The sequence below is a fragment of the Watersipora subatra genome, chromosome 1 (genome assembly GCF_963576615.1).
Source record: "Watersipora subatra chromosome 1, tzWatSuba1.1, whole genome shotgun sequence".
NCBI classification, from domain to species: Eukaryota; Metazoa; Bryozoa; class Gymnolaemata; order Cheilostomatida; family Watersiporidae; genus Watersipora; species Watersipora subatra.
The window spans coordinates 73,259,339-73,286,912 of NC_088708.1; the positions used below are offsets into that span (position 1 = coordinate 73,259,339).

At 36.6% G+C, this 27,574-nt stretch overlaps 3 protein-coding genes across 5 annotated transcripts in view; all 3 read left to right on the forward strand.

Annotated features, from left to right (window-relative positions):
* Positions 1-13,142, forward strand: part of LOC137386018 (pescadillo homolog) — a 37,846-nt gene extending 24,704 nt beyond the window's left edge. Inside the window, exons 9-16 of one of the 3 annotated variants that reach the window (XM_068072665.1) lie at positions 3,320-3,403; positions 4,158-4,291; positions 4,903-5,053; positions 5,319-5,475; positions 6,251-6,325; positions 9,267-9,367; positions 9,967-10,128; positions 12,844-13,142. In XM_068072665.1, the coding sequence (XP_067928766.1) occupies positions 3,320-3,403; positions 4,158-4,291; positions 4,903-5,053; positions 5,319-5,475; positions 6,251-6,325; positions 9,267-9,367; positions 9,967-10,128; positions 12,844-12,918 (939 nt within the window). In that variant the 3' untranslated portion in view covers positions 12,919-13,142. The remainder of the gene's footprint in view (positions 1-3,319; positions 3,404-4,157; positions 4,292-4,902; positions 5,054-5,318; positions 5,476-6,250; positions 6,326-9,266; positions 9,368-9,966; positions 10,129-12,843) is intronic. The other 2 variants (XM_068072668.1, XM_068072666.1) reach the window with 2 other exon arrangements.
* Positions 13,143-13,762: 620 nt separating this feature from the next.
* On the forward strand, positions 13,763-17,080 carry LOC137393600 (MAP kinase-interacting serine/threonine-protein kinase 1-like). Its single transcript, XM_068080232.1, has 7 exons — positions 13,763-13,912; positions 14,274-14,433; positions 14,559-14,656; positions 15,002-15,152; positions 15,276-15,529; positions 15,638-15,832; positions 16,122-17,080. Exons 2-7 carry the CDS (start codon positions 14,301-14,303, stop codon positions 16,650-16,652), a joined length of 1,362 nt encoding a protein of 453 aa, XP_067936333.1. The 5' UTR covers positions 13,763-13,912; positions 14,274-14,300; the 3' UTR covers positions 16,653-17,080.
* A 3,133-nt stretch (positions 17,081-20,213) lies between these two features.
* Positions 20,214-25,786, forward strand: LOC137385377 (uncharacterized). Its single transcript, XM_068071828.1, has 3 exons — positions 20,214-20,315; positions 24,791-24,947; positions 25,250-25,786. The coding sequence occupies exons 2-3, from the start codon at positions 24,834-24,836 to the stop codon at positions 25,610-25,612; spliced, it is 477 nt and encodes a 158-aa protein (XP_067927929.1). The 5' UTR covers positions 20,214-20,315; positions 24,791-24,833; the 3' UTR covers positions 25,613-25,786.
* The last annotated feature ends 1,788 nt before the right edge of the window (positions 25,787-27,574 follow it).

Consider the following 27,574-nt stretch of genomic DNA (forward strand, 5'->3'; position numbering starts at 1 on the left):
CTGGTGTTCTTGCCAATGTAAACTCACTCATCCTTTATGCTTGATTTTATTCCCATCCATTAGCTTCACAGTGGAATTATGTTAATTCTTTATGTGTGACATAACGGCATTAACACAACAGTGTCATTTTCTGCATATTCAAATTCATTTAGTTATGGCACATTGTACAAATGTAATATATATATATATATATTAGGTACCTTATTTCTATTTGGTTTGGTTTTATTTGTGTATGTATCATATCGCTATCACTGGATGTATGATCATATCGCTATCACTGGATGTATGATCATATCACTATCACTGGATTTATGCTCTCGACAATTCCAGCCGAACCTACCAGGCTTAGACTAAACAGGGTGCAACATTTTGTCAGCAAAAGGTTTGATTGATTATTAGGTAATATTGATGTCATCAATCTCATAGTTGAAGTATTTCATATGTTACTTGTGTAAATCACAATTATCCAGCAGAACTTCTCTGGTCAAGTTTGGGAAGGTTATACTCTCCGTTAATCCAAGTGCCAACCATAAAAATTTCTCAAATGACCATCTATTTTAGGAATAATTGAGGCAAGTGGCTAATCCCGATAAATCAAAAAGTTGTCAATTAAACCTGGACAATGTATACATTTTCTGAAAGCTAACAAAGTGAGGAATCCAACTGCACCATAATCTAGGTTGTAAATGTTCATTAGATAAGCTATCTTTGACCATATATCAATGGGAGGCAATTTCATAAAGAATTTCCCATGTTTCAGAAGCTGTAGGCAAAGGTTGTGTCCTTCCCTTGAAGGTGTTTTTACAGAATCCAGCAAGACTAAGTGTGAAGAACATCTGCACAAAAATCCTAAGGATTATTTTTCATTTTGTTGCAGTTTTATTCAAAACATATTAAAAATATTCAAGCTTACAGATTGTTCGAGATGAACACAAACAGAGAATTACAGTAAATTAATATTATTATTAATTAATAAAATATCTATATAATAAAAAATATTCAAAGTAATTGCAGCATATGAGTAAATATCTCATAGCAGCCTAAATGACAGCCCATTTGGCTTGCTGCACATCAAGTGCTCCAAAACGATATACTACAATGTTCCTTACTCTTACAAAACTATTACTTTCATCACCATTAGAGTCAGTGCTGCTACTTGAATTATCTGTGTAATCACGAAAATCTGAATCGGCTATAACGTGATCAACATAAGTGATTCTCTGTTTTTAACTCGGAGCTACTTACAAAAGCCATAATAACGCTAAATAGTTCTAATGTCAGAAATAAAAAATGTTCGTTTTTAAGTTGAAAATTCCTAAACAAAAACTTGAAATTGTTTCGTGATTTTCTTGATCATCTGATTCAGAAGAGTAATCACCATCAGTCTATTCGGCCTCAAAATCACTGCCATCAGAATCTGAATGACCTAAGACGTTTTCCTCATCCATATTCAGTGTAGCAAATACAATCGTTTTCTTGAAAGTAATTCTTATTTCAAAACGAGTAAAACGGAAATTATAACAACGACTCTTACTGAAAACGTTTCTGTTTTGTTTACTTTACTGTTATTGGGTAAACTAACAAATATGAGCTAATCAGAAAAATTATAGAGCAATTTTGTAAGAGCCGATTTGATCGGCTCAGTCAAAATAGAATCAGCCCGGAGGGCCGATTGAATCGGCTTAATCAGTCCTTAACAGAATCGGCTTGATCAGAACTTGGGTTAATAATGTTCAAGCTACCCGTGATACAAATAAAACTTCCACATAGAAAGATAATATTTCTAAGATCTTCATTTGCCAAAATCATAATATCTCTCGACAAGCATTCCCATAGGAATGCAATAATTATGTTTTGTTTAAAGGTTGACTTGCAACAAAATTCACATTGCAGTTATTTGATATTAAAAGATTCATCATGTCTTACTCTGTTGTGTTGTAGGTGCAAAATCTGTGGAAATATGATTACAAGCTCTCAAAAGCTAAAAAACGAATAGTTAATCGCAGCCACAGGCCCACACAAGACCGTAGTTTGGATTCTCTTTCCAAAACGGCTCAAATGGGACATAGTTGTTACAGGATGGTTTCTGTTTACACTTTCATGCAACCTCATTCGTCGAAATATTTTCACAAGTATACTTCATGCATTCAATAAAACCATGTCTATTGTTTTTACACGTCTATTTTATCATCATTGTAATGCTGTCACTTTTAGCACTGATATCTTATAATTTACCGTAAAAATTCGTTAAACTTTTTAACCTTAGCTCGAAGGAGTACATATCATTGTCTGATAATCATGACGAGCCTGTTGGTCACCTGTGATAATCGAAAAGTGCTGCAAAAATTATTTGCGAAGTATTGGGTCACATGATCAGATTACGACTTGATTATTAGACCAAGCCGAAACAAAACTGTAAAGTAGCGAGCATCTATATTTGATACGGGGTCTTCGGTAAAACCCAAAGTGTTTGTCATAAACTAGTGCTACGATAAGTTTATATTGAACTTTTTATTGGCCTTTCAATTCACGTGAGAGCATCACATGACAAGACAATAACCAAACTGTCATGACTACGTCAGAGAAGTAAAAAGATTCCAATCGACGGCGGCTTTTCGTTTTTGAGCTTTTAAGAGCTTGTAATCACATTTCCACATATTTGGCACCTACAACACAACAGAGTAAGTCATGGCGAATCTTTTGATACCAAATAGCTGTAATGTGAATTTTGTTGCAAGTCAACCTTTAACTTGGTCCTTGACTTACAATAACTTCTTATTGAATACTTTATGTAATTACACAAATCATTACAACAAATTAAATGTATAAAACTAGAAAACTATTATGCATAAAAATAACAGAATAATAAAGCAATAAACAATAAAAAGAAGTTTCCTTGTTACTTTATCAGCGTGGAAGCGAATGTCTAGGTTACGCGATACATAGGTTCAGGGGTAGAGGTGGGGATAGACTGGGTATAACTTAGACTTTAACAAGGTCAAGTCTAAGCTAACTTCGCATATTCCTTGTCATTTATATGTCTTATTTTAACTTATCAATATTCTCTTTGCTTATAAAACTTTGAGGTTTAAAGAAACTTGAAACGTTGCATGTTAAAAATTATATTTAATGTGGAGGTAATTATGTGCTCAAATTCATCATCGTATGTTGAAACGTTTTATGCTGAGGTGATCAAAATGGAGAGATTTGACTGTAGTATATTTCACGTTAGTCCATCTTTCCTCAAATATAGCATGAATAACTCTGTTCTTTGCAGTTAGTTTGTTTAGATACTAAATACCACAGAATGCTCTTTTAGACCCTTGCTTCTATGACCCAATCACTCGCCCACGGGCTGGAGGTGGTAGACCAGCCGGATATGGATGAATTCCCAGCTGCAGAGGTAAGCAATGTGAAAACTGTTTACTTTTTTGTTATCTGGCTCTTGCTGTTTATGTTTACGTATCGATCCTTGCTAATCCATAGCTGCACAAAATAGGGCAGGGGGTCCGTGAGGTCATAGAGCTATTATTAGTGACTTGTCCAATCTCAGGCATTCACTGCCCGATCTTATCTCATTGTTTTCACTCATATGTCAATATTTTCAAACCTGTGTAGCAGGGTGCCCAACACGGTACCTCTAGACATACATGTACGGCTAGTCGCACTTATGTATTTACCCTGCCTGTTGGATGCAAATCATCAGATTCTGTTATGCTATTTACACCCACACACTTAGAAAACATCATGCCTTTCTGTCATGTATTCACCGGTGCAGGAATAGATGCGTAGAGGGCATGTATAATGTGATATCAGTATCTAAGGCATGTTTGTCATTCATAGCTTGGGTCATTTCTATTACAGCTATGTTGTCATATTGAAAGTGGAATGTATTCTACCATCCTTGTGATACATGTCCTCTATTTTATGATTCAAGCTTAGCTGTTTAAGCTAACATTATCAGTTTATAGTCTTGGTTTTGCCAATGCGCAAGTCATGCAGGAATGATTCAAAAGTCTCACTGAGATATCAAGAGTGTTTTATAGCTGTGTGTAAAACACTGATGTTCCCTCTCTACTATCAGTATGGCAATATATTGCTGAATGTTGTGATATACAGTGTCGGTATGAAGTGTACAACTGTTGGGTGTGCCTTAGGATGGGGAGTCTGGCATAAGTGAAGAAGTTAGAAAGGAACAGCAAGCTATCAAGTGTCTTGTTAAACTTTTTGATGGTAAGAAGTTCTATCTTGGAAGAGAAACTCCTAGGGAATCGCTGACATTCATATTGAGGTAGGCAGCAACTTTAAACATTCTATCCGTGGCTCGGCGAGTTTCCTAGTCTATTATTCGCTTATATCATACGCTAGATAAGAGTCACTTTGTTGTGAGGGTCCTCCCATTACTTCCTCATAGAAAAAGATATCCTCTGAGTTTGGTCCTTCGCCTGATGTGTGTGAATGCTGGGCACACTTTTTAGTATTGCTGTAAGTGATCTCGATAGTTATAATAACACTGTCTAGTATATCAGCATACGCTAAAGTTCGTGTCAGATTAATATTTACTTTTTCAATTAATGTATTGAATGAAGCTGGTGTTCTGTTTGCTAGCAACCTATTGTTATCTGACCTGGTTCACCTGATGGCTGTACTATAAACTCTATATTAGCAATTTCTATATGGCGCCATTGGCTATTGCTGAGCATGACTCATTCTCAACACGTCAACACACTTCAGCGTGTCCATTACCTGTACATACATATTATACGTGGAGGCATCTGTGAGAAATGGGTGTTAATGCAGATTTGTATGAGTGCATCTGTTGAGTGTTTTGCTGGCTATATAGTAAGAGTACTTATCTATTGTCGTGGCCCACTTATGCACTTGTAGTCATTTTGTTGTCAGATGTTTTGGAGCAAAAGTGTCATGGGATCCAACAGTCTGTGCCGGGGCGAGCTATCCAGAGACTGATGAGACGATAACCCACCAGATAGTGGACAGAAGCCAGCAGCCTCCTACCAAATACATGAACCGATACTATATTCAGCCCCAATGGGTGAGTGTCGGTATCTGCTGTAGACCCCTGTCCCTAATATATTTACGATGCCTGTAAGCTGTTGGTCAGCAGGCGAGTTAATCTAATAATCTCAATAGGCAAAAAGGTAAATAACTAGAGAATGCAAGATTTTTGCCTGCACTCTGCTGCTAGAGCTTGACAGAAGTAGTCTCAGGAAAAGAATCATGTTACTCAACACCTTGAGGCCGGGCGGCCTCTTGGTGATATTAGCCCATCATTTCATGATAACATTCTTGTCTGCCAGGTCTATGACAGCATCAACTCCCGACAACTCCTCGATGTCAAGGACTATCTGGTAGGAGCTCTCCTACCTCCTCATCTATCGCCTTTTGTAGAGGAAGGTGAAGGTGACTACGTGCCACCGGAGAGAGTGCGGCTGCTGCAGCGTGTCGCGGAGGAAGGTTTGTGCAGGGTTGCGGCTGCCTTGAATTATGTATTATTCCAATTCTCTCAATACCAGTTATCAATGTAAAAAATTATCGTAAAGAATTTGGTATTTTATGTTTGAACTTTTGACTCAAGGATGTTGCTGTAGGTGCATGCTGCTGTAGGCAAACAAAATATACACTGGCAGTACCGTGTCATGTAACAGCGTAAAAGGCAGTCATTGTCATCCCATGTGCTGCACAGATTGCATACTTGGCATCATGACGTCATGGTTGTGTGGCTCCGAATTAACACCAAGTCACTGCAGCTTTACTAGCCAGATGCTGGCTTGTTCTGTTCCACTTCTTGCCTTCTAGTTTCCACCCGAGTCTCTGATATTAGCTTAGATTATATGCGCTCACACGTCATGAGCCACGCCACTTCTTGGTTCTCCTCTCTGCATCTGTGCTATATTCTGAGTAACATGCCGCAATGTGGTTTCACCGAGGCGTATCTTGCTAGTGATTTCTCAGCCATTCACACTAATTTCCTGTTCATGGTTTATTTATGCATAGCGGTTATAAAGTATTTTATGCAGAGTTTAATTGTCTGTCTACCTGGTAAACACTCGGTAGTAACTATTGCTTTATGTGTTTTTCTTACATATCAGTGCGCATTATCTTGTGTTGTTCTCTAAGGGGGTCTTTGCACAATGACTGATGTAATCTAGTCAGCGAGCTAGTCTGTTGACTCAGTAATAGCTTGCATTAGTATGGCGTGATGGAATAACAGGTCCTTTTCCTCTTGCAGAAGGAGGTGAGCAGGTGGAAGAATCCATGAATAATGATGATGATAATGATGACATGTTGGAAGCCTCTTCCGAAGGTAGTCAGCTTTTTGTCTACGAAAAATTTATAATTAGTAAGGAGTGTGTTGATGTTAAAGGTGGTAGAGGCTATTGCTCTTATAGCAGGTGACATACTAGGTTCTATATCGATTCAGTCATGCGTATGGCAGAAAATATGTACTAAATAATCTACTGCAAAATAACTGGATAGATTCAATATTGACTTGAGCGCAGCCTCATCCATACCTCTATATGACAGTAAACATGTATAAGTAATCAACCTGCTGCAACATGGCTGCGTATCAGCCATTTTAGTAGACTGACAGCTGGCCGTGTGCCAGCTACATACGCAGAGGCTAAAAAACAACCTCAAGCTTTGACCACACTATTCATATTACTAAGCATCGTGGATCTAGCAAGCATATCCAAACGGCTGTATCCCTGGAGATCAAAAGTTATGCACTTCACATTAGACGCTAGTGCTTTGTGTGAATCGGCATAGGTGCCATTACAGGTTTGCAGGCATCTCGTAACCATTTTAGGAGTCATGCATTGGATAGAATGAGTCATAGCGGTTTGAAGTCTCTCTACTAGCCTGTAACTAGCTGTATCTTCAGCTCTCCTCCTTCATTAATCACCTGCTGTAGACATCTTACTGGCGCACTCCTTCATCTCTACCTTTCCTTCCATTTTCCATTTATTTTCATGAAGATAGATGGCGCAATGTCACTTTATGAAGATGTATAGCACAGTGTCACTTCATGCAACGTGGCCTCCTGCACACATGAAGGTAAAATGATTGATGATACGTCGTCGGATGTTAAGTTGATCTCTCCTAAGTCCTACTTCCTTTACTGTCATTCATAGCTAGCTGTATCTGCAAGAACCACAGTTCTTTCAGGAATAAGAACGCTCGATTAGCTTCTATCATCTCATTTTTACCTCTTCAGCCCAAAGATCAATTTCAACACAGAAAGCTAACCAGAAGTATTTAGTAGGCGCACACTTACATGTATGTATTTACATGTATGTACTTACATGTATGTACTTACACTTATGTACTTACATGTATGTACTTACATGTATGTACTTACACTTATGTACATAGATCTGTTCAAAATATAATTTTTATTATTACAAGGCGCTTGAGGTCATGCCAACTACCAGATCTTTTGTCAGACTACCATATTAGAGAATGTTACAAAGTGGCTGCGCTATGTTAATAAAGTCTGAGTATTCTATATCGAGGACATAAAGCTATTTGTATTGTAAGTGTTGGGGGCTGATGCATATTAGCAGTATATTATTAGTAGTACTTTAACATCTTGTTATGGTTTCCTTTGGTTATTGATCAAAAATGTTTACTGTTCGGGCGCAAGTCAGGTGCGCATGCTGACTCACTCCAGCAGCGTTCCAAAAAGTTTTCTTGTTAAGCATTTAGTTTGTAGTTGCAGTTAGTTGTAGTTTTGTCGGGGAGTCTGGCTTTCCCCTGAATAAGCAAAATAACAACAGTAATTCTGTGTGGATCACCTTTCTGTTGGTGTAAGAAATATAATCATTGACTTGAACACAGACTTGATATAAATCACTCTGGTCAAGTTTAGTTTGTTGTAGCGCAAGCATCATAGGTTAGAATATTTTGACAAACTGTCGATGAGTATTCAGTTGCGTTTACACATACACGGTTTGTCCAAACCTTGACTAGTACACCGTTGTAGCAACTGGATACGGTACCAGAAGCAACGCAGCTGGGTTGAATTGTCTTCAATTCAATCGGAAGCTGAGGGTTTAGTCTGCTACATAAACGCATAAACTCATCAGCATTGTGGATAATCTAATCTACTTACACTCTGGGAATTGCTTATACCTTGGGAATACCTTGGCTCCATAGAAAAGTAGTTTTTGTCAAAATGCAAGTGCAATTTTATTGTTTACTGTCACAGCACCATGTCTCATAGCATTTATGGATGTTGCTGTCACTTTATATTAATCTGTGGTGTATTTAGATGAAAATTTGTAAATGGTTTTGGCTTTCTTTTTGTTGTCAATACAGTGATATGTGTATTTATTATACAATATTTAATCCATAGATATAACAATTTTAATAGTACACAATTGTTAACCAAGCTTCGACTAATTATAATTATAAAAGTGAATACAACTAATATATTATAGCCGTGTGGTAATCACAAAGGGATAATTAAATTTGGTGAGCAGAGTACAGTGAGGAGGAATGAAAGCTCTCTCCTAATATTTTATTTATTGGAATGGTGTTGGTGGAAACTGCAGACAACTACAATAAAATTTTCAAATGTTTATTTGCTCCTCATTTCAGAGGATTTTTTCTATATGCTTTGGATTTCAATCTGGCCTAAAACGATTTAGTATTCTATAGAATAAACCCTTAATTCGGTCCATCAACAATGTTCACAATGCATCCATTCATACAATAGCTGTGTCCACTTAGCATCAGAATTGCCAAGCTAGAATATATGATCCCATAAGCTGATGCAAGCCGGCCTTCTAATTATTCAATCGGCTAGGTCAGGGTGCTTGACCGAGAGCAAAGCAGATGTTCCTACCTCGCTTCTCTGCTTCCAATTAAGCCTGCCTGGGGATAGGTTCAAAACAACTATTGCAACATCTTTATGACAAGCTGAGATGATTTTTCCTTTTTGCCACAATTAGTGGTTCCTTATCTCCATGGTTCCTGTACCTAATGCAGTCTTTATACATGCAAACTTACTAAGGGTTTTGGGGCGAGTGGTGTGCAGTGCTTTGGTAGCTGTGGTTAAATGGAGCACTAAAGATTTGCCGTGCAGGATATTGCGTTGCTGTAAATATGTAGTATTATCTATGAGTGTAACCGAGCATCCTTTGTTAGAAAGTTTAAATAACAGATTAGTACGTTAATAAGAGCCGGGTGTATTTGATGAAATAAGCGGCAGTGCTGTCACAATATGTGTTGGGTCTGTCTAGATGAAGATGCATCACCTCGGCACAGTTCAGAAGTTAGCAAGCCTAAAGGAATCACAAAAAGACCAACTATGGAGACCATGAACCCTGAACCACCTATGAAGGTTGGTTTCTCTTGATTTATTATCATCTATATTTGGTGTTTAAATCCCCTTTTTCCTTCTAATCTCAACTATCACTGCCATTAATTCACTCAAAGCCAGGTTTGACATTTCTTTTTGGTCTGCTAACTTGGTTTTATCATTCCAATTATAAAATAGAGTTTTTATAAGGAATGCCAGTAAGCCGTGCTTTGAGATTTTGCGGTGACAGATAACAACTCAGCTTGTTTGACCCTTAGACTAACAAAACATTGTAGTAAGTATATTGGTGTGATAGGCTTGCGAACTGTCCAGATGGTGTTTTGGTCTAGCCTGACCGTATCTCACGCGTCTGATTCCTCAATCTATGGTACCATAAGCGGTAGGATAGCCGGTTGCAACAGTGCATGGCTCATGTGATTCATTAGCTGTTTCTAGTGAATCATTGCACTGTGTAACTGTGGACTGTTGCTGTCTTTGCTGGTCCGGTCCCATCATTCTCTATTACCATTATTCCTTGCTATCGTATTAGTTTATATTGTAACAAAAATCAGTTTACAATGCTGCATGTTGATTGTTATATGATATGCATAGTTCACTGTAATAGTTCTGATTCAATACAGCAGCTCGGTGTTAAAGCTGGGGTTCAAGAAGTAGTGAACGAGGAGAAAATAAAACAAAAGGAAACTTCAGAGCAAAAACGATTAGCTGAGATGATGATTCCAAAGAAAAACAAGAGACTCTACAATAAAATAATGTACTCCAAAAAGAAGAAGTCGCAAGAGGTTAGTATTTACTTGGTCGTAAATTATTTGAATTACGAAAAATAGTATGATGTCTTAGGCATACAAACTTGAGTTTGACAACGCTACTAAGGGTACCCGCTATCGTTTATTTTCACACATTACATGTGTAATACTATTTGATAAGTGGCCAAGAAATAAGAATGAATGTAACACCATTACTCACGTAATAGATTATCTTTTTAATATATTTAAATTTAATGTGAGTTTGTTCAGTAACAAATTCAAAAAGTAGTTACATTGCGCCCTCGGGTTACGATAACCCTGTTATATGATCTTTTTATGATTTATCTTTATGGTTTCGTTTTCACAATAACTAATAACGAATAAGAGCAAACTGAGCAAGATCAAGCATCATATCTCTTTCATTTATTGTTAGATGGATTTCAGCGAATAGCATATTGGCATATTTGTTATTCCGACGTGATCAGCACAATGACTGCCAATTTTGAACATCAACTAAAATTTTTGTTGATATCGTATAGGCGAAAAATCGTGTTTTCAGATGTTTAAAAAAGCATGATTTTCACTCTTTCCTTATGAAATATTTTCCCTGTGCGATATCAAACAACACTTCGGTTGAAATTCAAACTCGGTAGTCGGTGTGCTGAATACGTCGGAATAACAAATGTGCCAGTATGCTATTCGCTGAAATCTCTCTAACAACAAATGGAAGAGATAAGATGCTCTATCTTGCTCAGTTCAGAGTTAATCGTTATTAGTTATTGCGAAACCGAAAACAGGATAAAATCTTAGCCGATAACAAATTTGAAGTTTAGTAAAATACATACTAAAACTTAGCTTTAACCTTTTGGCTGGGTTAAAGCCCTCGAAAGTCATGTAATTTATTTTTTGAAAATGCAATAAAATCGGTATTTTATGAACATGCATAGCTCAAACTGAATTTATTTCTATGAACAAAATCTTTTGTACACAAACATTCATTTACATATTTACTACTACAAAAAAACTACAACCATGTACAACTGCCCCTGTATAAAATGCTTGGAAGCATTCCTTTCGGTAGAGTCCAACGCTATAACGTAGCCGTGCAAGCTACCATAACGATCGTTTTTCCCTGTATATTCCAAGAATATTAAAAGTCCAAAAAGTTTACATCACTTCTATCATCTGAATTATTTTTATTCTGATCAGACAAAAGATTACTAATGATCGCAGGATCAATAAATTTTTTATTTTACCGTTTTGAAAGTTGAGCCGGTGTTGGCTGGTTTTTCAAACTTTTATTCTTTTCCAAAGAGGCGCAATTTCTTTAGCTTTTAGTGCAAAGCAACGCCTCTCAGATAATTGTTTCATATTGTAATTCATCGACTAATATCTTGTTGATGATATTTAAAACTTACTAGCGTTCATATCCTTTGTTTAACATTACGAGGCGACAGGTTTATAAACGTCTACCGAAAGCAACATAAATGTCGTTTCCACACGCAACCGATAAATGACATTTTTGTCGTTTCCCCAGCAAAAGGGTTAAGTGTCCGTTTAATAAGTTAAATTAAACGTTTATGTTATACGTCTGTCTCAAAGGTAAGAACAGCCTACGGTACGTACTGCATATAGTACATTGTGATGTTACATTTTATTGCAGATCATAACTACTAAACCAGTTAAATTATAGCACATAAAGTTTTGATAATTTTTATCAGGAGCCGTTTGCATTAGATATTTATTTTGTGTTTCTATACAACATTTTCACCTTATGATGCCAACAATGGAACGAATTAAAACCTTATGGCGAGGGTCCACTGTATATATTTTGCAGCGTTACAGTCTGTATCCGAATATACAATTAAAGGCGTAAGCTTATCAAACCGAATTGAGTGTTTATACAAAAACCTGTCATATCTATTTTAGAAGCTAGAAAGTCGCAGTTTGCTAACAATATATATTATTTTATCCTTTTGCCACTAGCTCCTGTGATTAACTTTTAGCTAATAGGGATAAGCTTTAAGAGCAATTTGATTATCCCCTTGCTTGAGAGGTACAAGCTTCTACATATTTACAGTTTTCTATTAAAACGGCTCTATATTAGATGTTCCAATTTACGCAAAAACAGTCTTGGTAAAAATTGTTATGAAAGCTTTATGGTAGTTTGCTGGCACATTTAGTAGGCAATAGCAGCGCTGGGTGAAAAATCATCTACCCCTCGCTCAGTCTGTCTGAGACTGGCTCATCTTCTGTATTGCCCGTTTTTGGTCTTATGCAACATTGCAGCGTCTATAGTTATGACAGCACTGTCATTACAACTGGATTCGCTGATGCAACTCCTTGGTGCCTGTGTTCTCTGTATATTTATATCAGAGGAGACATCCTTAATAATGGTTGTTCTTGTTTTCAGTTCAAATTTCTCTAATACCTAATTATAAGGATATGTATTTAATGCATCCTTGCTTCTGTTTTCGCATAACAATGCAGTTTTGTTAGCAGTTCTATAGAAATGCATCATGTTACATGTTAAATAAACGTGATATGGCAAAAGATTGCAAACAACCTTTTTCCTAAACAATCCATCAGCATTTTACTCGGACCAAGTGAATACGCGAAGCGTTTGTAGTTTGTTCTACATCCCTAGAGTTTTTCTGGTTAATGTGACAAGTGTTAGCAGGTGCTGCTCCATCAGCAGCAACCTCCGCTATGCCAGTGGTCAGAAGCAATACTGAATATCGTAAATTACAGGTCAATGCATTGGCTGAGAAAAGAAAAGCGATTGATATTGCTCGAAAGACAAAGAAAAAAGGACCGGCTAGCTGAACATGGAGGCGGAAGAAGACTTGGCTGAAACTGTCTGCGATTTGCACTTTGTCTAAGTTCAAAGAGTAGATTTTATGTTAATTTTACATGTATATACGCTCTGTGTTCTTGCTCTGTGTTCTTGCGCAGCCATGGCTCTACACATCATTTGTTAATTTGCTCATCTATATGCAGCTCATGTTTTAAATTGACACCTCTTAAATAAATCAAGTCCATCAAGCCAGCATGGTTATCTTGTTATTGTCAAGGCAATAGTTACTACATGGCTTTCCTAGCCTCTTGCCCTCGCTTTGTGTGATTGCAATAGGAAAAACCCCAGTTTCCCAGTTAATATTTTGACTTGCCAATTTCAACACAGCTGACACACTACTTGATGTAACAATGGTGTAATTTATATTTGGGTGATGTTGTCCTAGTTTATTGTAGCAAGTTTTGGCAATTTCCAAGCTGTATCCTAGCATATATAGGCTACTGTTATAAAATAAAGCTTATATATTATAGAAAATGTGGCAACTAGATTGATCTTATCGTATGCAAAAATGTTATGTAAACTCAGCATCATACTGGGAAAATCTATATACAAACTCAAATAATGCAGACACCTGCTAAAATAAAGCCCATCTATCCTCCCAGCCATACAAAATGAATTTTCGTCATATAATGGAATGCGCTAGCAACACAATTTCTTTGGAGTTTTCTTATCTATCGCTTCTCTGATTGGCTAGCGCAGTGGTGTGAGCGATCGAGGTCTCCAAATGGAATAAGATAGAAAGTTCTCGACCAATCGGGAATCAGCCCATGTAAATATGTACCTCCACGTCATTACTGTTTTCATTGCAAGCCATATATAAACGCTGTGCTCGGCTACCGTTGCGTGATCCAAGCGAAGCTGAGAGACGTCTGTTGTGTTGGTGTTGCGGTCGTAGACTTGCAGTGAGTAGAGGAGCAGACGGTTTGCAGCTGAACTGATAAGGATATCGGATTTGTGAGCGAGGTATTTTTTATTTGTTAGTCGATTCTATTGAAACATGTTTGTTTATTCCAATATATGTTTTAAACCCGAAAAAATTGCACGTTTAAAAAAATTCTAATAAGTTTGGAATCAATGATATTCTCTAGTTTTACTAGTGACAGATAGTTCGATTTATGTTGATGTAGTTATAGTTACAATGTGGGTAAGCTATCATATTGCATATATTTGCTACAAAATTTATATGTAATCGAAATAGCTGTTGTCACTATTCACCGTTTTTAACGACCAACTACTACCTGCTCAAGTCTGTGTATTTTTTAAAGTTACAAAGCAGTCATTTCTATAACGCTCATTTTCATGTATTTAAAAATAACGCTTGTAGATCAAGAGACAACAAAACGGTCCTATTATGAGAGATTATAGAAGCATCGAACAAACGAAATTGAAAACTGACACTAAAAATGTCGACATTACTGGAATTAGTCGGGGAAGCCGTATCCGCCGTCGAAGACGAACACGACCTGCTGCTGACAGATTTCATGGTAAGTATTGTTATACATGGTCATTCATCACAGCCAACTGTAAATTAAATTTAAATTGATTGGTATTGTCAGATGGAAATTATTATTTTACAGATTGTTGCAAATGTAAAATATTTACATTGTAGATTTGTATGAATGTACTGGTGAGCTACTGGGTCAAGGAGCACAAGGCGCTGTACAGTGTTTTCGTTCTAAGGCAACTGGAATTGAATACGCAGTGAAGGTGAGATATCCTTCGTGATTAACCCTGTTCAAAAGCTAGCCTATCAATTCATTGGGATTTCCATTGAGGCTATTTTGTTCACCACAATCGATGATTGGCATTATGCCTGAACTCGTGACTTAGCCGAAGTTAATATTGCATTAGTCATACGTTTGTTATTTGGTACCCGACCCATTATTGGGAGTTCAACTAGGACTATGGATTTGGCTCAGTGCCCAACTCTTTCTTTGTTCAGCTGTTTGTTCAACTTACTCTCCAATTGCATCAATAAAAAAGCATTTCTGCTGGCCAGGCATCCTATTAAATTACCAATAATTGTAGTCTGATGAATTGTTGGCATTTCAGATAATAGATAAAACATTGGACTACAATCGCTCAAAGATACTAAAAGAGATTGACTTGTTCCATCACTGCCAAGGACACAAAAATATTCTTCAACTGAATGAGTTCTATGAGGAGGACAAGTTCTATCTTGTCTTTGACAAGATTGGAGGAGGTTGGTGGTTTGCCTTTGTATCAATTATTTTTCATCTTGTCTCAATCTGAACACATACTAACATATGTGGCTCAAGTGCATGTTTAGTAGTTCATGTACCTACTGAAATATTTTGGATTTTAGGTTCTCTGTTTGACCAAATAGAGAAGAGAGGCCAGTTCACAGAACTGGAAGCGAGTACGATAATCAAAGATCTTGCTGAAGCGCTGGCATTTTTGCACAACAAAGGAATAGCTCATCGAGATCTTAAGCCCGAGAATATTCTTTGTGAAACAGAAGACAACGTTACTGCAGTAAAGATTTGTGATTTTGACCTCGGCAATGCTATCGTTTTGAAACAGGAAAGCGCAGTTACCACCCCTGAACTTCTAACTCCTGTAAGTAGATATCTACATGTGTTCTACTCTGTCTGGTTAGTTTTTCACTTGAAACTGCATTATTAAAACCATTATTTTGGTGTTATATTTTTGTTGTGGCTGTTTTAGGTTGGTTCTTTGGAGTATATGGCACCAGAGGTTGTCGATGCTTGGGTTGGTGATGCATTTTCTTACAACAAGAAGTGCGACATCTGGAGCCTCGGCATAATACTCTACACAATGCTGTGTGGCTACCCACCCTTCTATGCCAGCTGTGGCAGAGATTGCGGTTGGGAACGTGGAGAGGCTTGCAAGACCTGTCAGGTAGGAATAATACTTGTTCAATAGTATTCTTGGTAATAACTTTCTTTTGAAGCTAAAGTGAAAGATGTCTTTTTACAGAAATCTATGTTCAGAACTGCTTAGACGGTGGGCATAATCCATGAGTTTTTTGACCTGTGACTGGGAAGTTAATTTCCTGCTGATAAATCGTGTGTAGCTAATCCTGTGATTGATGTTGCATTGTGTCTAAACTGGGCAAAGGCTCCACCGGCCACCTGCTCCAGATAAAACATCTGAGCATGATAATATATATTTGTTTACGCTCTTGCAGGAAATGCTCTTTGAGAAAATACAAGAAGGCGAATTTGAATTTCCTGAACGTGAGTGGGCAAATATCTCAAAGGAGGCCAAGAATCTTATTCGTAATATGTTGGTACGAGACCCGAGGGGGCGGTATAGCGCCAATGACATTCTCACAGATCCATGGGTTATTGAGCCTGTGGCTGCCACCTACCTCGCTACTCCACGCGTCCTCAGCCGCAACAGTAGCACTCAACTGCTGGATACATATGCTGAAAATGCTATGGCTTTCAACAGAATGATGCTTTCTCAACTCGCCATTTCCGAGTCGAGAACAAGCAGCTCAAGTTCTGAGGATACAACCGAAAACCCATTTTTCAGTCCCCGTTCACTGAACAGTGAGCAAATGTTTTTTATCGGTTCATTCTCTGATGACGACCTGAGTGCTGAGGATGATGATGAGGAACCTAGTAAGTTATTAGAATCTCTCTCAAGCTCCATCACTCTGTGCCCACCAAACAGCAAGCTCGCACAACGACGACGCTCACGTCAGCGTGTATAATACTCTAAAACATTCCCATTTATACCTGTGATTATAGTAGAGCGTGTACAGATATTAGTCCATAGGCATGTATGTAGTGGCCAGCGATCAGACAACTTACTACTAACCAGTAGATCTCAATGTATAGTAATTGGTTATTAGTTGAACTGAAGAATAGCTAGAATTCCAAAAGGTGCTCAAGAATTATATCTAGTTTTTACTTTGTTTTGTTCAGTCATTGTGTACAGGTATGTACAGGCTAATCTCCACTTGTAAATTTGTTTTTTTGTTTTTAAATTTTGACAATCTAAAAAGTCCAAAAAAAATAATTTGGTGCTTAGCCTGCTTTGCAGAGGCAGTTGATGCTCTATGTGTTTTTATACTTTTACGAATTCTGTGCATCTTTGTTACCGATGTTTTAAACAATAAAGAATTTTGATAGTTACCAATGACACTCCTCATTGTCGTATAAAAAAACCTGACAGCGTTGGAGAAGTGCTTACACCATGTAAAGTTATACATACATGATGGTTGTGTGGTTTTTCCAAAACCCACGATTGCATTCCGGGAATAAATGGCTGTCCCTTCATAGGCTTGAGAATGAGTGTATGCGTAGGAAACATGCTGTATTTAGGACAACAACAATACGGTGACGTGTATGCACCATGGCTCACCTCACCGTGTCACGTGAATATCGCAGGCTTATTGTAATTGGAGAACTCCAGCCTTAGGCCATGCGTAGAGGTGCGGCTACATTGTAATTCCTTTATGGAAGGAGAATAAGAATGCAGATCAACAATTTATTACTGTTATACTTGTGTAGAGCTAGTCTGTCAGAGCAGCAGCAGTTCCTCCTAATTAAGAAATACGTAAAGCCTCATTCCAATATCCTTTCCATTACTGTTGTTTTCTTTTATGTCAGCATGGAAAGTGATGGAGTTGTTGGTTTCTACTGCTATCGAAAGGCGTTGCTAACATTTGCGACATAAAATGGTCACCTTCAATAGTGCCGTGTAATACATAATGATAGCCTTTTGGACAGGGGTAGGTACAATTATTTTAGCAAAAAAGTAGATGTTATCAGTGCAGTGAGTGGTGGTTGTATCAGGATATCACACTAACCTGTGGGTGCTAAAGATTCAGTGCTGTTGCACACATTTGCTGAAGCTACTGTGAAAACTGAGACTATACAATGTCTGGCCTTGTTCCTTTGTGGTCTGTTTTACTCCTGTGATCCAATCATCAGATAACACCATTTCGAACAATTTAAAACAAGGTTATTTGGATATATATATCAGTTTGTTACTAAGTTTTTTCTGAGGTGACGTTAATGCCGTTGATTTGACTCGATGTCGTAGAATTGACTCATCAATACATAAAAATAAGTCAAGACATCAAAGTGTTTCCTCAACATGAGAAGAGTTCTGACTAAGATGCGCTAGCTTGTAGCTATTCTACCTCTGATCACTATAAGCACTGTCCTTACCAGACGGATAGAGCTATATTCACCTTATTGAATTGCCAAAGATCGAGATTCTTCTCAGGGTATACTCACCCAAGCATTATCTATTCAAAACTCAAAAGGAATGTTCTAGAATTTCCTACAGCAACTTATTTACCTAATCATCCTATTGTTGTCATGCGATACCAACGGCAAAAAGAGTCTAGCTATTTTCCATCCTCCATCTAGTCAGTCACTTGTTGGAAGCTTCCAGATTGCCGTTTGATTTCTCCTTTCTCAGGAACATTGTTCAGTCATTGTAAGGTCTTGTGTTTAGCTATAATACATTGGCTGATGCAATGCAAGCTGCTAATGTATTATGAATTGCTCATATGATGTATGATGGTGCCATATCGTAACTCTATTCACAGCTTGTTGACCGACCTGTGTATATCCTATTGAAACGCCGTGTAATACTTGCAAAGTCTCACGTTTACAGATTCTTACATACCTCTGTTGTAACTTATTTATAGCAATATACGCTGGTAGACGAAAGATCTTCTATGTACTATTCATAATCAACTACACATCTGGAACAGTTGTGAGGAACAAGAATTAAACTTTATACTGTTCTAGTCAGCCTTATACTACAGATCATGAACTCACAATAACAAAATAATCAAAGTATTTCTCCTACAATCTACGTAACGGATAATTGTTGTCTTATGCGCATATTCACGTAGCTATTCCATTCCAAGCAGCAATTGTCAAAATAGTTGAAAAACATGAATTTTTTTACGATAAACAACATTTATTTGAGTGTTTGATCTGCTATAGACCAAACAGTTTCTTTTTGTTTCTACTAGTTATTCCCTGTTCATTGTGGGGTTGCCAGCTGCCGCTGCCAGCTGTGTCTTGTGCTAATACTAGTATAATGGTTACATTTAGTTGAAGGCCAGGAGCAAGCGTGGTTGGATGCCCTTCCTAAAGCCACTAATGGTATTTGTGTGACTCGTACCGCCAACCTACTGGTCATAAGGCAGCATCCTAGCCACTAAACCACAGTTGCTATAAACAAAGAAGTAATTCAATAAAATTCTCCTGTATGTATGTCATATTGTTATTAAATGATGAACGGTCGGTTTAAATAAACTGAAGCATGATTATTTCTAGTTAACAGAAGAGCACTACTTGATGTATACGAGAAGAGTGTCTTTTGTAAATAAAAGCAACAGTTCCATTATTTTCATAATCCGTATGTTGTACACTAATTTCTAGCAAGTCCTAGAATTACTAAATAGTCGTGCGAATGTTTTTTAATTGCAATAACAGTTGTCTACTCATTAAAGGAAACAACTCCTAGATGCACAGTCAATAAAGTTTTTAATCCTAAATGAAGCTGTATTAGGAACAGCTATAATGATAAATAACCTCATTCAATTATCTACCCATAATTCTGTATCCTTGTGAATTAATTGGCAAGGTGATTGAATACTTTGAATATAGCCGAGTCTCAGTGTAGCAATAACCTTGTTCACAGAAGTTCTTTCATTTGTCAATTACTCTACATGTTAAGAATTTTGTATGCCATTAATAATAAACAAAAAAGTAGAGGTTCTGTAATCCACTCATTTGATATTGTGGTTTACAGGTATTTAGGTAGCATATGTTTAATTTCTCTCTCAGGCTACTGTATATCTATATCTTTTTTACAAAGCTGATACCTAAAGAATGTTCTCTACCCGCTTCGTTAAAACCAAGTTACGCATTCTATGGTTCATGAACAATCGTTCCTCTCATAACTAACAGCTTTTCTCCCCAATATTTTAAGGAATAGATAACTCCAACTTACTCAGTAAGGAATTTTGTAAGTAATTTTGGTATTTTTATTCGAAGCACTTGCTACAAGATATTGCTATCCAACCTGGTTTTGATTATGGAACTGCCGCTCTTTAAGTGAAGCCCATATAAGATGGTTTTAAAGACCTAATGTGTCACTCTGCGCTACCTTTGCGCGACTTTTAAAGCAAGAATGAAGGTCAGCTATTTCATAGTCCTACATTGCTATATAGCATCAATGTGGTACAGCTATTGGCTTTATAAAAGCTGGTTACAATAAGAAATATTTTGATTGACCACACCATACTTTTTGTTTGTGTATGGATTAGAGATCAGAGAATAAGGAAAAGTTACATCTGTAAGGCTTTAAGATCTGCTGCTTTCACAGCTTTGAAACGCTGCAGGTAGGGATAAGCTAAAATAAAAAAAGGAATTCAGGAGAGTTGACAGATGTTATCTCCCTTTCTGCTTCCATTTTATTACCTCTATTGCTGCTTCCATTTTATTATTTCTTTTGCTTCTACCATCTTATTACCTCTACCTGATGAATGTAGTGACATAGCTATATATTACTATACATCTACCTGATGAATGTAGTGACATAGTTATATATTACTATACATCTACCTGATGAATGTAGTGACATAGCTATATATTACTATACATCTACCTGATGAATGCAGTGACATAGCTATATATTACTATACATCTACCTGATGAATGTAGTGACATAGTTATATATTACTATACATCTACCTGATGAATGTAGTGACATAGCTATATATTACTATACATCTACCTGCTGAATGTAGTGACATAGCTATATATTACTATACATCTACCTGATGAATGTAGTGACATAGTTATATATTACTATACATCTACCTGATGAATGTAGTGACATAGCTATATATTACTATACATCTACCTGATGAATGTAGTGACATAGTTATATATTATTATACATCTACCTGATGAATGTAATGACATAGTTATATATTACTATACATCTACCTGATGAATGTAATGACATAGTTATATATTACTATACATCTACCTGATGAATGTAGTGACATAGTTATATATTACTATACATCTAACTAATGAATGTAGTGACATAGCTATATAATACTATATATCTACCTGATGAATTTAGTGACATAGGTATATATTACTATACATCTACCTGATAAATGTAATAACATAATTATATATTACTATACATCTACCTGATAAATGTAATAACATAGTTATATATTACTATACATCTACCTGATGAATGTAACGACATAGTTATATATTACTATACATCTACCTGATGAATGTAATAACATAGTTATATATTACTATACATCTACCTGATAAATGTAGTGAAAAAGTTATATATTACTATACATCTACCTGATAAATGTAGTGACAAAGTTATATATTACTATACATCTACCTGATGAATGTAGTGACAAAGTTATATGTTGCTATACATCTACCTGATGAATGTAACGACATAGTTATATACTACTATACATCTACCTGATAGCTATATACATCACTCTTTATGTGAACTTGAAAAATAATGGATCTGACATAGAGGAAAAACTAAGAGTTGAGATGCATAGCAAAGACACACAAGGTCTGTTTTTTACAAGTTGACTAAAAGATTGGAGAAACAAATAATTGAATGAATTGCAGTACTTTAATATAATAAAGATTTACTTCTTGTATCACTTATTTTATGGATAAAAGTGTTTTACTCATAGTCCACCACTGAGTAAAGAATCTGCATATAAAAATTTTCACTGGAGACAAACAAACCGATTTATAAACAAATAACACAAATTGCATCTATTGGTTGAATTCTGAATTCAGACAATATCAGAGACTGCTGTAGATAAGCACCTATAGGACTGTCATAATTCAATGAGACTAATCAACTCTCTAGCTGTAATCAGTTCCGGAGTTGTTTTACCATGTCTACTTTAATGGGACAACTCTTACGCAAAAGATCACTACCAAGATCAGAGAAGTTCTTGGTAGTAATCTTGGTATCAGAAAAATTTTGAAGAAATACAAATGATATCGCTTACAACTAAGCATATGAAATTTAGATATATATACCGTATATATAAAAAAGTTGTTTCCTCACCCCGGATACCCCGTATGGGTGGTAAATTCTGCTCTAACTCGGGTCTCCTACCAGAGACCTGAGAGTTTGAGCACTCGCCTCAAGATCTTAGCTGTTCCCAATAGCGCACTTTTCTGCAACTCACCTGAGTTGATTGTTGATGGTATTTGGGCAAGCCACATTTTATGCGCCGGTATTATTGCGCCCAGTGCCCCAATGACTACTGGGATTACAGTTGTTCTTACATTCCAGCATTTTTCAATTTCTTTTCCAAGAGGGAGATATTTCTCTACCTTTTCTTTTTCTTTGCTGGCTATACTGTAGTCATTGGGTACTGCTATATCTATTATAGTAGCCCTCTTGTTCTCCTTGTCTACCACCACTATATCTGGTTGGTTTGCTAGGACATGCTTGTCAGTTTGGATGTAGAAGTCCCAGAGGATCTTAGCGCGGTCATTTTCATTCACCTTACCAGGAGCTTCCCACCAGTGTTGTGGTTTATTAAGGCCATACTCATCACATAGACTTCTATACACAACACCTGCGACATGATTATGCCGCTCAGTGTATGCGTTCCCTGCTAGCTGCTTGCATCCACTGATGATGTGTTGGATGGTCTCAGGTGCATCTTTGCACAGTCTGCATCTAGGATCGTCTCTAGTGTAATAGATTTTCGTTTGGAGTTGTCTTGTTGGGAGCACTTGCTCCTGGGCTGCCATGATTAGCGACTCTGTATTGGCCGTTAGCCAATACATAGTCGCCAATATAATCTATATACAGGACATATAATCTATATACCGGACAGATAGCGCAGTTGGTAAGGTATTGGGACTGTGATCATTAGGTCCTCGGTTCAAACCCCAACAACTGCACTTTTCTGGTGGTCCTTGGACAAGACCCTTGCTTGTATAATGTCTAAAACCTCTATGATGAGTGCAATAATCAAAGCCATGCCGGCTCGGACGTCGCCCGGTCAAACAAGGTCCGCACTTATATCAATATATATACATTGTATATATATTGATAGATATATGTATAGTAGCTGATGCTATCATTGAGGCCAGATTACAAATTGCTTTTTTTTGCCTTTTCACTAGTCTGCTTCTGTCAAAATGGCAATTTGATGAGATAGAGATACAAGTACAAAGTGTTGAAGTATTTAAAATGATTTAAATATTATTAAGTAATGAAGTATATAGGAAATCTAAATATGTACAAGTAATAGAAATACAGCTAAACTAAAAAAAAGACATAATTGTGATATCTGGGGGAGAAATTAAAAAGTATAAGTAATCTATATATATATTTCTCCAAGTTTTTGTATATGTGTTTTTGTACAGATAAAGCTATTGAAATCTTTGAGTAATGAATCCGTATCGCAAAAGACTTGATCTCGGAGCCTCCCGTTTGCTAGCCCGATGCCCTACTACTGTAAGTTAGCTACATGAGCTTAATAAGTTTGCTAGGCAATAACAAGACTAGGCTTGCTAGGCTTGCTTAACATCAAGAGAAGCTGGTAGCTCTTATTAGTCCACTTACTCAAATTATGAATCGACAATCTGCCAGGCTAATAGCAAGTGGCAGGCAATTCTCATCACCTCTCATTGTTTATAAGCTGATTTTTAATTCCCGGGCAATGCCGGATAGCACAGCTAGTAGAGATAGAATTCAGAGAATAATGTATGGCGTAGACAATTACCACGTGTGCAAGATAAGACAAGTAGAGATGAGATAAAAAGACTCCTCCAAGTTTATGGTTCAATTTTTAACTGGAGTATTTAGCTCATACTAAAATACCAATCTATCAGATTCATTGCCAACAAACCATCACATACTGAGTGCAATTAAGGAGCTAGAGAGTCATGGCCTTATAGTTTATTCACTTGTCAGGAGGTTGTTAGATGAATATCGATTTAACAACAGAACCTATACACGTTAGTTCACAAAGGATATCGATTTCATTGGTTTTAATGAAAGCAAATGCAATTGAGCAGCAAATTGCAATAATTCAACAATGTAGAAAACTGTTTATTCAGAGATGCTTTGTATAAATTTATGATATTGATATACATAATGTAATGATGTAATACATTATGTATATCAATATCATAAATTTATACAAAGCATCTTTGAATAAGCAGTTTTCTACATTGTTGAAACATTGATTAACTTTTGCATCCGGCAGCGCATTCTATGTGACCTCAAAAAGAATGGATCCAACATAAAGGAAGAAATAGGGGTTGAGGCGCATAACAAGAGACAAGTTATTTTTGCTGAAATTTCACAGAGATAATGTGAAAGATTACAAATGCAAATAATTGAATGGATTTCAGCACTTACATCTAGTGAATATTTACTACTCGTATCACGTTTTCTGCAGATAAAACTCTTTACCCACAATCCACCACTGAACAAAGACTTTTTTGCATAATAGAAGCCTAGCAATTGATCGCCTTCAAACAGACGAACTCTGTCAACGTGTCTGCTAATTCCAGGTAAAGATATCTAGATTACTTAGATTTATTCACTATCTTAGACACTAGCTGTAGCATCACGTTACAGCTAATGTTATCATTGCTTTCACAACTGTACTACTACAATGTTTGTACTTTAGTTATTGCAGCCTCAACTAACAATATACGTAATTAATAAAATTTAATATGTCCATTCCGATTAAAGCTGACTCCCCGATTCCAAATGTGGTGTACTGTGATAGACAGCAAGTAAAGATCTAATAGTTTTATATAATTTTTCTAGGTTCTTTATTAAAAGAGTACTGCTCCGAAACTCGACTTTCATCATGTATCAAAGCTATCCTCCACCTGAGAAAGCTGCTGACGCAACTCCGCAGCAGCTAAACATGTACAGGATAGAAACACCACAGCCAGAAATGACTGGCTCTACAATGAACCTCGTATGTACCTGATAGAGTCTTATCTAAGTCTATGATAAATAGCTTGGTCTCCATCAATAATACTACAGAACTTTTACTGACATTGATGAGCTGTTGGTGTCTTCTCATCAGACTAGGTATAAAAGCCTGCTTGTCTGGTACATATAAATATTTTTGTTAATTTTGAACAAAATAATAGATACTTTTTTAAATCGTTTGTCTTAAATCTCTTAAGGAGCACTTTTCACTATTCTGTAACCACTGACCATAGAACAAACTAGTCAAGGAGGAGAGATGTTGATCTGATGTCATCTTCTTTACAGGTGACAGAACCGGCAGTTGAGCGATACACAACTCTTTACATCCTTTCTATCCTCGCCACCATTTTTTGCACCAGTCTGCCATGTGGAATGATCGGGCTCATGCATATCATCGCTGCTAGGTCAGATGCGAGCAGAGGCAGCCTCGTCCTCGCAGAGAAGAAGAGAAAGCAGGGTTTGTGCTGGACTGCATGGGCTTGTGGTATTGGCTGGGGCATCGTTGTCATCACGATCATTATCTGCGCAGTCTCTCTGTCGGTTGCGGCATCAGCTGGGTTCAAACCTTCGATGATGAACAACTTCAACCTTGATTACTTCTCAACAACAACCTCCTATTACAATAACAACTGGAACAACTTGATGTAACCAGTTGAAGATGTATCAGCCTACTGATAGCAACCTGATATTTAAAATATATCAACTTAAGCGATAACAGAAGGCTGTGACTCGCATCTGGTGGATTCAACTTTCTCACAATATAAAAGCAGTTCGGTGGGACTATTTATCACATAAAACAAATTTATTTTACTCTGTGTTGTTTTGTTCATAAATCAAAATAAATATAATCTAACAGTTCTTCAACCACCTTCTGCCCCATTTTGCATTTGTAGTTTTCTTCACAAAATTAATGTGCATCTTTTTTTATAGCAAAGCTGAAAACATTTACTATAGACAATTCTTTGATTACATATAAATACATGCTAAGTGAATGCCCAGTGTTGCCCGGGTAACCATATATTCACCCAATGAATCTGAATAACTTAAGCTAGTAACTTAAGCTAGTCGAAATCTTTACAATACTGAGAGCTGTGAAGTCAGTTTGACGTTATGACGGGACATGACGTTACTCGTCAGTTATACTAGCATTTTTGCAAGAGCTGTCTCGAAAACTGGAGGCGGTGAGTTTAAATCCAGTGCCAAATGAAGTGGATTTTTGTTTCTTAAACTTTATCGCTATAACTGGACAACAAAAGACAAACACAGAGATTTATATACATGTAGATTAATACGAATAGAGATTATGTAAACCAATGCCTAATAAAAACACTTAAAGTTTGTGTAAATATAAAATACAAATGCATTTGGTTTAGAACCAATAGCTCTGAACAAATCAGCTAATGTAATCATACAAACGATTTACAGACTAGAAATTCCACCATCATATAGCCCACGACCAAAGTGATACTGGAAAAAAGAAAGGGTACTGATGGTTGAGAAATGCAATATTAGCAGTCAAATGGCAATGCAGTGCAATAGGGTAACTGCAATGGTAGCTGTAATGTACTGGGTGTCGGTGTTATTATATACAACAAACAGCAATAATGAAAGGAAAAGATTATATGTTTATATCCCTCCCCCTGCAATAGGAGAAATGCAATATTGGCCAATATTAGAAGTAAAATGCACTGATATTATTAGAATAACCAATATTATTAATATAGTAATAATATAAAACCAATGCACAATTTTGTCTACATTTCAATACATCATAGCTAACAATATCAAGAAGTTGTGATATTTATATAGATTTTTAGAAAATCTATTTAAAAAAGTGTTTGGTCATGACAAACAGCAATAATGAAATGAAAAGATTATATGTTTATATCTCTCCCCCTGCAATAGGAGAAATACAATATTAGAAGTAAAATCCACTGATATTATTAGACTAACCAATATTATTAATATAGTAATACAGTAATAATAGAAAACCAATGCACAATTTTGTTTACATTTCAAAACGTCATAGCTAACAATATCAAGAAGAATATCTAAACTTATAATTAAATATTGTAATAAACTCATAAGAATCGTTAGAAAAAAATATCATGGTCATTTCCTGTACTTTCACTGCTTTGGACATCAGTTAGAATACCAAAGTACTCAAAAGTTTCTAAAACATCAGTTACTTTGAAATCGTCAAAAAGAAGCGATTTTCTGTACTTCTACGTTAATTACAGAAACCGTCGCCAATTTAACAATGCTATAGACTGGTGAAATGTGCACGTTATTTTTTCGTGAAATGCGCACGACTTAATTGTTCTCTTTTTTGTCGCTCAGCGTTTCGTTTGCCGGTCTTAATGTTGATAAAAGTAAGGCTTGGCTAGTTTTAATAATGATTTTCGGCTAAATTAATCTGTCTATTTATGTATAATCTGATCAGATGGGTTAGTTTTAAGATACTGCGGTAACCTTTCAAAGACTTGGTAACATGTTTAAATAGGTTTATATGTGTTTTGTATCGTTATTATACTTTAACGAATCTACAAAAAAATGGTTAAAGTTGTTGATGAGATTTCGATGCAAAGGTTTGCGACGTTGTTGATGAAT